The following is a 12,169-nucleotide window of genomic DNA, read 5'->3' as shown; positions in this document are numbered from 1 at the left end:
AAAATTAATGGCAGTCCAGAATAGGTGAGGAGGAAGAGCGGAAACAACCGCTCTCCATCCGAGCCAAAAGTAAAGTGAGGTAAATCACCAGTGTGTGAGTGGGAGTGGTAGCAAGCTACCCCCCGCTAACTAGCGGTGTGGGTAGTTAACCCTCGCTAAATTTTAATGGCTCGTCATTTCAGCTTGACAGAAAGTAATACCCCTAATAAATAGCGTGGTTTTTATTCTAGTTACGGAATAAACAGCTTTTAAAGTTGATAATATTGCACAGGATTGGTAAAAAATTTATATTCTTCTTTTGATAAGTGTCAAGATGCATAAAAATGAGGATATCATACCTTTACAAATGTTTGATCAAGCAAATGTGATGTTGTTGCTCTTAATTTTGGGTCATGTATAAAACACAGCTGCAGAAAAGCATGACCTTCATCTGAAAGTGACTTCGGTACAGTAGGTGACTGCCCCATTCCAACCCTGAACATTATCTGCACACTGCTATCATATTCTGGCCATGGCCGCTGTAAAATGTAATCGTCATTATTAGGTTTCCTATACAAATTCAATAAGTTTAATCTAATTAAAATTTCAGTTAACTAAAAGTCTCTACTAAGAATCCATGATAAAACAAAAAAAAATTTTTCTCTGAGACGAGGATTAACACCCTGCACCTTATGTAGTAAAGGCCAGTCTCAAGGTTAACTTCCAGTTACGAGCAACAGGGTTTGGTAATGCTGTGCAGGATCCGACTTCCAAACACCTTTATTACATATGGCTACATTACAAGCCCGTAGGTTAATTCATACAAAATACAGACAACTATTGCTTTGATTGTAATAAGCTTGATCACTTATTCAACAAACTTTTTCTAACCCTAAATCTTATTATGATCACCTTCTAACCATCTATTTAATTAGAAGTTCAGGGTAAAGATAGAAAAGGGCCCATCTCTATACATATAGAATGCATAAACACACCTCTGTAGAGCAGCACTTTACTTTGAGAACACAAGATCTATCTCCAGTTTACCCAGCCCAAACACTGGGTTATATGGCCAAAATCCCATACATTGAATGAATAGACAAGGACTGAGGATCAAACCACTACTACCTTTCCTTATTTCAGAGTGAACTCATCTCCTGAGTATTTAAGAAAGGAAGGCCTGAAGTTGCTTTTGTGATAACCTTGAATTCTACATCTAGCTGACTTGAACATTTCATTATTTGGACTGCCATTCATCAAATGAAGATGACTGGTTGGTATGGAAAGGATGAGAAAGCAGCATCTAATTTCTCCTGCTTTGGGAAAACAGCACATTATTGAAATAAGATGGAATAACTATACTCAGCTTAGAGCTTTTGCTTAGAGAGTTTATATTTCAACTGAAAAAGAATACAATTTAACCATAAAAGAAACCCTTTCTGGTACAACCCAGGAGCATAAGTGGCGGACTACCCTTTAATCTGCACTCTTTGGTATTTATGCAACAGTTCCTCCTTTACTAAAACCAGATGACTCAGTCACTCACTGTCCAAAGGAAAGGGTAACCCTTCAGGCAGATGTGTTTGACAGCAAGCAGAGTAATGAGAAACTCCAACTTCCACAATCATCTGTTCCCTAGTTTGCAATTTAGTTTTCGTAATGGCCTTGGAGCATGTGATGCCCTTCTTGCAATCTCCAATGCTGTACAGAAATCCCTTGAATGTGGTCAGGAAGTTCGTATGATTGGCCTTGAACAGTTGGGAGTGGTTGGGTCATTTCTTAGTATCATTATTGAATTTTTAAGTAATAGATCGCAAAGAGTTTTTGTTGATGGGCACCATAGTGAGTATAGGAATGTGATATCTGGTGTTCCGCAGGGTAGTATTCTTGGCCCATTACTTTTCATACTATATACACATGACATGTGGTTTGGTCCAGAAAACAAGCTTCTTGCATATGCAGATGATGCTACTCTCTTTGCATCAATTCCATCTCCTGATCGGGGTTTGCTGAATCCCTTGAGAGATCTAGCTAAAATTAGTGCATGGTGCGGCAATATTATCATCACTGTATACATTTTTCTGTACATATTATTTATTCAATCCGGCGCAGAATCATCTGCCCTGCATTTCTATATACATTTCATTATTATATGTCAAGCATTGGCTTTCATATTTATTGTGGTGTTAACTGTAGAAAACACATGTGCCCAGCATTTTTCACCAGTTTGCGGTTAGTCAGTCACCTCACTACACTGCCATCCGCACAGGTCAATGTACTTTGCCCGTGTCGGAAATAAAGCATCATTCGTCTATGGTCTGTCATCTCGAACCCCAACACTCCGTGTTATTTGTACCGTATATGCCTACCGAACGTAATTGTTGATTATTTAAATGCTATGAAAATTGAAAAATAGAATAAAAACATGCTTTAATAAACCACAATAATGACTAATGAAATATGAAGGCTTAATAATGAATAAAATATCAAATACTGTATGAAGATTTTAAAATGAACTACCCGTAACCAGTACGACCCCGCACACACACTTGCACAGAGAAATTGGGGGCTATGACTTATTGACTAAGAGCCTTTTAAGAGTCATCTGTGCACGCATGCATGCACGCACAGAGAAAGTTACAACATATTCGCATGATAAGTCTGTTAATCCCATCCAAGCATTTCGATCTAAACCATGACTAGCAAATTGGTAACCATGGGCCAACTCTACTGATGAAATCACCACCACTGGCTCCATCCCACTACAGTCAAAGCTCTAGCTACGAAAGAATCGGCTTACAAAATTTTCATTTAACGAAAGGAGATGTGAAGAATTTTACGACGCAGATCACGAAAACATTTTCGGACAACAAAAGGCGGTATGGAGCTGGAGACCGACAATATCCGAGACGGATTTTAAAATTCGCGCCCCACCATCCCGTAAACTCGCTACCATCTTCCTGCATTCCCATTGGTTTGGTTATCTCCCTACTTGGATGCTAGTTACCACCATTAGATCCTGCTCTCATATTGGTCAGCATCTACTGTACTATATCCCACCATGCATCTACGCATTGGCGTTCCTATGTCTTTTCGTTCCGGCAGCGGTATCGTATGCATTAACTTAGTGTTTGTGATTTCGCTTTTGTAACAATTTTACAGTACGTACTGTTATCATGTGTGATACTTACAATACATTATTAGCCATGGGTTTCAAGAAAGTTGCTGATGTCAAGGGAAAGAAGAGGATGATCCTTACCATGAGGCTGGCATGCCGTTGAGTGTGCTCGCGAAGGAATATGGCCGAAATCCGTCTACGATAGGAACGATCCTGAAGCAGAAGGAAGCTATCAAAGCAGCAACACCTTCTAAGGGTGTGACTGTTTCCTCCAGCAAGAGGAGCCACGTCCACGATGAGATGGAAAGACTGCTGCTTGTCTGGATAAAGGACAAAGAAATGGGTGGAGACACTACCATCGAAGTGATAATCTGCCAGAAAGCTAGAACCATTTTTAGTGATCTCGTGCTTGCTCAGGTTGAAGCCAACACAGGAGAAGGAACAACGAAGCAGGAACCCCCAGAGTTCAAGGCTTCTTGTGGGTGGTTTAAGAGGCGCTCAGGCATTCATTCTGTGGTGCGTCATGGGGAGGCTGCAAGCTCGGACACGAAATCGGCCGAAGCCTTTAAGACGTTCGTCGAGTTGACTGTACGGGAAGGCTACAGTCCCCAGCCAGTCTTTAATTGCGACGAGACTGGGCTTTTTTGGAAAAAAATGCCTCGTCGAATGTACATCACGGCAGAAGAAAAGAGGCTACATGGGCATAAGCCTATGAAGGACAAGCTTACCCTTGCACTCTGTGCAAATGCCAGTGGGGATTACAAGGTGAAACCCCTGCTGGTGTATCATTCCGATACTCCTTGAGCCTTCAAGACCGACAAAGTCATTAAGGAGCATCTAAACGTGTTGTGGGGGACTAATGGAAAAGCCTGGGTAACAAGACAATTGTTTATCGAGTGGATAAATATTTGTTTTGGCCCGACTATGAAAAAGTATTTGGAAGAGAAGCACCTCCCTATGAAATGCCTGCTGGTGCTGGACAATGCCCCTGCTCACCCTCCTTCCCTCCATGGAAGATATTGCAGCACAATATTCCTTCCTCAAAATTCTCTAGCTTCCACCGAACACCACCCCTCTCCAGCCCATGGACCAGCAAGTGATTTAAAACTTCAAGAAGCTTTATACGAAATATCTCTTCGAGATGTTTCAAAATCATTGAGAGCACAAACCTCACCCTTTGTCAATTTTCGAAGGAGCATTTTGATATTGTCATATGCCTCAAAATGATCGATCAAGCTTGGCAGGAGGTTTTGAGGCACATCTTGAACTCTGCTTGGAAGAAGCTGTGGCCTGATGCCGTCTCCGCATGAGATTTCGAGGGCTCCCACGCAGACCAAACTGAAGACAATTCCGAAAATGTTGATGATCCTGAACCTGTTGCTCAATCTGAAGTTGCCGAGAAAGTTACACTCAGGAAGTCCATGGGTCTGGAAGTTGATGAGGCCGACATCAATGAGCTTATCCAGGAGCACCAAGAGAACTTACGACGGATGACCTGAAGGAGTTGGAGGCCATGCGTGTGAACATCGTTCAGGAAGAGTTAAAGAGGGTCTAGATGGCTACTTTAAAATGTTGGCTCTCGTAGAAAACACACCCAGAAAAAATTCTCACAGGTCGTGTGCTTGAGTACTGTAATGAAGTTTGCCTGAGTCATTTCAGGAAAATTTTAAGAAGCAGGTAGAAGCAAGCTTCTTTGGACAAATATTTTAGTAAGAGGCCTTTAGTGAAAGCAGACCAAGCGCCAGCTAAGAAACGAAAGAAAAGTGGCAGTGATGGAGAAAATATGTAGTGTAATTAAATTTATAAAAAAGAAGATGTAAAGTAAAAAAAAAATAAAATAGAAAAAGGGAAAAAGAAAAGAAAATTTATTTTAAGTTTATCGTTAAGTGTTGATATTTCCTGCCATTTGTAGATGCGTTTCCTAAAATTAAGTGTTAATGTTTCCTGTCATTTTTAAATCTGTTTTCTGTCATTTATAAATCTGTTATGTAAAGTCAAGTGTTTACGATTTTCTGCCACTTGTACGTAAACGTTTTCTGCCGTTTTCATCCTCCTCTACCGCCCCACACTTTGCTCTCGGACATCACCTCACTCCAAAGGTAAGGTTCCACATTTTTGTTTCTGTATTTTTACTGTTTGCCCTAATTAAACACTTCTTTTTCATCTTATCAATGTTAATTTAATATTAAATGTGGTGCATATCCTTTTTATAATCATTTAATGTGGTGTTTTTCTAGGGTCTGGAATAAATTAGGCTATTTACATGTAAAAGGCGACTCAATACACGAAAAAATCACTTTACCAAAGCCCTTACAGAACCAATCAGTTTTGTGTTGCGAGGCATCCCTGTACTTCTTTTACCTCACAACCCAGTGTCTTGATTCTTTAGAGCAGAAACTTTCTTCAGGGTAAAGATGATGACACTGTCATCATGTAAAGCTGACAATGCCATACAGTACTTGAATTCCTACACGACAAAATTTTCGAACTAATAGTCAGGCCTCTTATCTTCACGGTTTCAGTTTTTTCGTATAATATTTTTTTAAAAATGTTTCAAATATTCAGTTTGGATTGCTGCATGCAGCCTAACCTTTTCCAAATACCCGTGCTTCTTTGCATCAAGCATTCACTCTGATTCCTTCCCTGCACAAACAATTATACATGACAGCTTTGTAGCTAACCCACATAAACTAATTAGTGATAAACCTTTGCAAAGAATTTCTATAAACAAAAATTATTGAAAGAGATTAATACATAAAATCACAAATTTTAAGTAATTTGTATTATTCCTAACAGTACTTACCTCGAACTACTTTCTTAGGAGTATCTGGGATCTCCTCCCATCCGACCAGAGTTTTGTGTAGTTTACCCTATTCCCGTTTTCTATGAGGGGTAACCTCAGGTGGAGGGATACGCACCCTGAGGCTAACCCCAGGTCAGAGAGCATGCTTGCTCAGGTCTCGACCTCCAGTAAGTTCTTGGCAGCTTAGGTTTCTAAGAAGTCCAGTAAGGCACTCGGGGAAGGAAGGGTGGGCCATTACCCGAAAGTAGTTCGAGGTAAGTACTGTTAGGAAAAATACAAATTAGTACTTAAAATTTGTGATTTGTTCCAACACGGAGTACTTACCTCGAACTACTTTCTTAGGAGACTTATACTTTAGGAGGTGGGAGTGGCCTTCCAGACCTAGAGACCGTGCTAAAGCATATCCGAGGAACCTAAATAGGAGGCTAGGTTCTGTTGACCTCAATAAACACGAGAAAAAGGTAAAACTACACAAAAACCTTATGTTAGTGTCTAAGTAACTCACCTCTGCAAGAAATCCTCGGAGACATGTCATTCCAGAGACCTGTCATTCCAATGACAGTGTATCTTGTAGCTGACTCAGGGGGCTATCAGAGTCAACTTTTGAGCGGAACAGGGGAAGGAAGAACAAGGGGGTTAAGCAATGAACCTATGTCTCTTGGACTTACTACCCACGGTTATCACTGAGGCTATACCGTTAAATCGTTCGGAGCGCGGAAATGACGGTACCTATCGAGAACCCGTCCAGGGACCTCCTTGAATAGTCCTTCAAGTAGTGAGCTGTGAAGGTTGATTGGTTAGCCCAGATGCCTGCTCTCAGGATCTGGCCCACTGCCATATTCTTCTCGAATGCCAACGACGTACTTATAGGCCCCTAATGTCGTGGGGTCTGGGTTTGCCCGGCAGTGGAATTCCTGCGCTACTGTAGGCTCTGATAATCACCTGCCGCAACCAGAAGGAGATAGTGTTTTTTGAGACTGGCTTCTTCACTGGGCCTGTGGAAACAAAAAGACTTTTGATCCCGGGTCGAAGTCTGGCTGTCCTCTCCAAGTATTTCCTTATTGCCCTGACCGGGCACAGCCGCAAGTCCCTCGGGTTGTCCGACCGAGGGATTGCTGGCTCTGAGAAGCCCTCAAACCTGGGATCCCACACGGCTGGATTCTGGGTCTTTGCTACGAAGGATGGCACAAACCTGAAGGTAGCTTCTCGTCAACCCTTCGAGTGTGAGACCTCGTAAGACAGTCCATGAATCTCCCCTACTCGTTTTGCTGAGGCCAACGCCAGCAGAAAAACTGTTTTGAGGGTGAGGTCCTTGTCCACGATGTCTTTTAGGGGTTCGAAGGGCAGTTTTGACAACATCTTCAGGACTCTGGCCACGTCCCACTGTGGCACCCTAACGGCTTGAGGGGGGCACGACTGCTCGAAGCTCTTGAAGAGCATCGAGATGTGTCTAGAGGCACCCAGGTTGATGCCCTTAAGGAGGAAGACTTGGCCCAGCGCAGCCCGGACGCCTTTGATGGCCGGGATGGACATGTTAACCACGTCCCTGAGATAGACCAGGAAGTCCGCCATCTCTGGGATAGAGGCCCTCAGTGGTTTGATGTTCTTAGAGATGCACCATTTAGTAAAAGTGGCCCACTTTGCTTGGTAGACCGCTGCCGATGATCGTCTCAGATAGCCTGACATCCTCAGGAGACGCTCGATAACCTCCACGCGTGAAGACGGAGGGACCGAGGGTTCTCGTGGAACCTTTGAAAGTGGGGCTGCAAGAGAAGGTCTGGTTTGTCCGGAAGGGGCCAAGGTGGAAGGCGCGCCAGGTCCTTTAGATCCACGAACCATTCTCTCTCCGGCCACCAGTGCGCTACCAAAGTCATCCACAGGTTGTTCGCCCGCCGTACTCTGTTGAGGACCTGTCTGAGCATCCCGAAGGGAGGGAAGGCGTATACGTCGAGGTTGTCCCAAGGGTGTTGGAAGGCGTCCTCGAACACCGCTTCTGGGTCTGGCATAGGAGAACAAAACACGGGGAGCTGTGCGTTCAGTCTCGTTGCGAAGAGATCCATCACCGGCGACCCCCATTTCTGAATGATGGCTTTGGCCACTTCCGGGTGTAGAGACCATTCGGACCCTACTATTTGTCCCATCCTGCTGAGACCGTCGGCTAGGACGTTCCTCTTTCCTGGAATGAACCTTGCTGAAATTCTGATCTGCTCCCCTTCGGCCCTTTCCAGAAGCTCCAACGTGAGGACGCACAACTCCTTCGATTTTAGTCCTCCCTGCTTCTTTATGTAGGCCACCACCGTGGCGTTGTCGCACATCAGTGCTACAGTGAACCCTCGTTTATCGCGGTAGATAGGTTCCAGTCGCGGCCGCGATAGGTGAAAATCCGCGAAGTAGTGACACCATATTTACCTATTTATTCAACATGTATATTCAGACTTTTAAAACCTTCCCTTGTACGTAGTACTGTTAACAAACTACCCTTTAATGTACAGAACACTTAATGCATGTACTACAGTACCCTAAACTAAAACAGGCACAAATATTAAAGGTGATTTTATATCATGCATTTCCTAAACATGCTAAAAAGCACGATAAAAAATGACAACCAATGTTTTGTTTACATTTATCTCTGATCATAATGTAGAAACAAACTGGAGGTAGAGCTTTGCTTATTACCCAGACATATTTCCCATACTTTTCCCTTAGAACTACATCACATCTTCCTACTTTAGATATATAGATATATATATATATATATATATATATATATATATATATATATATATATATATATATATATATATATATATATATATGTGTGTGTGTGTGTGTATATATATATATATTTATATGTATACACATATACATACCTACATATATACATAAATACATGCATACATATATATATATATATATATATATATATATATATATATATATATATATATATATATATATATATATATATATATATATATATATATATATATATATATATATATATATATATATATGGGTTATGGAAAAAATCCGCGAAGTGGTGAATCCGCGATGGTCGAACCGCGAAGTAGCGAGGGTTCACTGTACTGTGTTTTCCCCGGAGTAGATGGGCGAACTCAAGGCATGCCCTTCGCACTGCCCTCATTTCTAGAACGTTTATGTGTTGGGTTTTCTCCTCGTCCGTCCAACTTCCTCTTGCTGATCTTCCGAGGAGATGGGCACCCCACCCCTCCTTGGATGCGTCTGTGAACAGGAGCATCTCCGGAGGGTCAGCTGCGAAGGGCATCCCCTTGAAGGTGTTCGATCTGACGCGCCACCACTCCAAGGTTCCTTTCGTCTCCGGGAAAACTGGAATCACTTTGTGAGGGGGAGTCTCTCTGGTTCCAAAGCTCTTTCAGATTCCACTGGACACCCATGAGTTTGAGTCTCCCCTGGGGGACCAGTTTTTCCACTAACACTAGGTGGCCTATCAGTCACTGCCAGTCCTTCGCTCTCCTGGGCTGGCCCGACAGTAAGGGACGGAGGATCTGGTCTAAGTTGCCTAGTCTCTCCTCGGAAGGGAAGGCGCCAACCGGGAGTCTAGGACCATTCCGAGGTAGGTCATCCTGGTGGAGGGTATCAATTGGGACTTCTCCAGGTTGATGATGATACCCAGGACGTTGCAGAACCGCAGTAGCTTCGCGCCTTGCTCCCTCAGTACTTCCCCCCGAGGCTGAAAGTAACAACCAGTCATCCAGGTACCGAATCAGGCGGATACCCTGTTCGTGTGCCCAGGCTGAGACCATTGTGAAGACTCTCATGAAGACCTGAGGTGCTGTTGACACCCCCAAAGCAGAGGGTCTTGAACTATGTCTGGGAACCCCATTTCACCCTTAGGTATTTCCTGCTGGAGGGGTGAACTGGAATCTGGAAGTATGCGTCCTTGAGGTCTATGGACATCATGAAGTCCCCTTCCCTCAGGGACGCTAGGACCGACTTCGGGGTGTCCATCTTGAAGTCGGTCTTGTACACAAACTTGTTGAGGGTTGAGAGGTCTATGACCGGTCTCCAACCCCCTGTGGCTTTCTCCACCAGGAAGAGCCTGCTGTAGAACCCCGGTCCTGGATCCTTGACTGGCTCTACTGCCCCTTTCGCCATCATCGCTGAGACCTCCTCTTGCAGAGCTGCCCTTCTCAAGGGGTCTTTGGGAGCCAACCACTCTGCCTGTTGATCTGGCATTAGGGGTGGGGGGTCTGCTAGGGAAGGTAACCTGTACCCCTCTTTCAAGACTGCTACTGTCCACGGGTCCGCCCCGTGGTCCTTCCATGCTTGCCAAGAATGTCTGAGGCATCCCCCCACCTGAGTCTTTGGCAGGAGTAGGGGGCCTCTCCCCCATCTTCTTCTAGAGGCGTGGCCTGACCGCCCTCTTCTGGCCGCTGCGTAGGACGGCCTAAACGAAGACTGAGCCGGGGCTGTTCCCCTACTGGAGGGCTGCGGTGGCTGCGACCAGGCCGTAGTAGGGACGTCTCTCCTGGGCTGGCTAGGTGAAGCCCGAGGAGGGCGGGGAACGTCGGAGGTGGCTCTTCTGTGGGAGGGTCTTCTCGCTGGAGGGGATCTGGAATATCCTGTGTCCTTCAGTTTCCTGACCCGTTCGATTATTTCTTCTGCCGTCTTCAGGGGGAAAATTGAATCGTCCCACAGGGGCAGGCTCCTCAGGGACCTCGCTTCCCTGTCGGGGAGGCGCCTGGTGAGCTTATTGAGGACTGTGTCTCTCCTCCGCAGAACCCAGTTGGCGGCCTGTGCGAGGGACTGGTATGACAAGAACTTCAGGGCCTTACTTCCAGAGCTAATCAACTCCTTCAGTAAGGCCTGGTTCTCTGGAATAGTAAGGTTGTAGGAGGACTGGACGCCCACTAGCATGGAAGCCCACCAGTCCAGCCAAGAAGACACGTTTACGAGGTCCTTAGCTATCTCCTCCATCATGGACGCTTCTGACGAAGAGAAACAGACTGGTGCTGTAAAGGCCCTTTCTTCCGCTGCTCCTTGGCGTAAAACGGCGACTGCCGGCTCCACCTTACAAGCACCTGTACGATGTCCTTCCGGCAGATAGAACTTGCTCTGCGACTTCAGGCCCTGAAGCAGCTTGGAGGAACTCTGGGTCTTGGGGGCTTCGGCATGGTTGGCCACGATTTTATTCACGTGGGCCCTACCTAGCCTAACGTCCCTGGCTAACGGGAAAGCTAGAGTGGGTCTTTGCTGGACAGGGGCATCCACTAGCCTGCTGAGACTCGATTGCCAGAACTCCTCGGAAGAAGGCGGGCTCGTCTAACCTATGATGTCTCCTGATGAGCCCTATCACCCTCCTGTAGGCTGCACCTCCGCTGCCGAACCCTCTGCATGGTCGTCCAGCTCCTCCGTAGGACGCCCAACTGCTTAAGACGGGGTCCCTCCGACGGAGGCCTCCGTACGGGGGGAAGAAGACGACTTGATCCGCTCCAACTGCTGTGGCTCTGGACGTAGGACGGGCATCGCCGTCGAGACGGGGGCCTCCGTCCTAGGTCTATCCTTCCTCGCGGAGGTCCAGGCATCCGCGGGTCTACTCGACGAGGGGAGTCGCTTCTCACGATCCTGCCGATTCGAAGATAACTTGGGGGTCGGGATGAGGCTGCCAGACCGAGGGGGCGACTTTCTCCGCTGGGCGGATGGAGCCGGAACCCTCGCGGGCTTATGCCTGTCCGCTGGGATCTGAAGCAACGACTCCCTCCGTCGGTCGTATCTGCTGTAGGATGTGTATCTCTCCGGCGAACGAGTCCTAGGGTGCCAACTTGAGGAGCCCGGCACTGCCGATAACTCGATGAGCTTGCTTTGTGGGATGACCACTCAGTCTTCCCCCGGGGAGCCACTTCTCCTATATATTCTTCTGGGGGATCGGGCGGGACCTGGAGCGGGAGCGAGAACGGGAGTGTTTCCTGCGGGACCTCTCGCGACGTCTATGAAGTTTCCTCCAGGCCTCGTCCTCTGAGGAGCAAGAAAGGACTTCGGCCGAAGATCCCGACGATCTGTAGGACCCCGCCGGCGTGCCCGACTCGCGTCGCTTCGTTGGGGGGTCCACTCGGCGCTCGATGGAAGGCGGGGGCCACAAGAAGACGTCCGGAAGTGTAGCTGAAGGCGCTGGAGGGGAGCGCGGACGTTCTTCGTTGGGGGACCAGGTTCCAAAGTCTTCTTCCATCCTCAACGGGGACCTGAAGGGCGTCTTCGGCGGTACCCACGCGAGGGAGTCCGACGGTGGC

General features: G+C 46.3%; 1 protein-coding gene across 1 annotated transcript in view; it reads right to left on the bottom strand.

Annotated features, from left to right (window-relative positions):
• Positions 1-12,169, bottom strand: part of LOC137624548 (mitogen-activated protein kinase kinase kinase 4-like) — a 242,614-nt gene that overhangs the window by 16,549 nt on the left and 213,896 nt on the right. Inside the window, 1 exon segment of the mRNA XM_068355436.1 lies at positions 339-518. Coding sequence (XP_068211537.1) covers positions 339-518 — 180 coding nt within the window.

Source organism: Palaemon carinicauda, chromosome 31 (genome assembly GCF_036898095.1).
Source record: "Palaemon carinicauda isolate YSFRI2023 chromosome 31, ASM3689809v2, whole genome shotgun sequence".
In the NCBI taxonomy this organism is placed as follows: domain Eukaryota; kingdom Metazoa; phylum Arthropoda; class Malacostraca; order Decapoda; family Palaemonidae; genus Palaemon; species Palaemon carinicauda.
The sequence above is the reverse complement of the archived record's forward strand: the minus strand, read 5'-3'. Positions and strand labels throughout refer to the sequence as shown.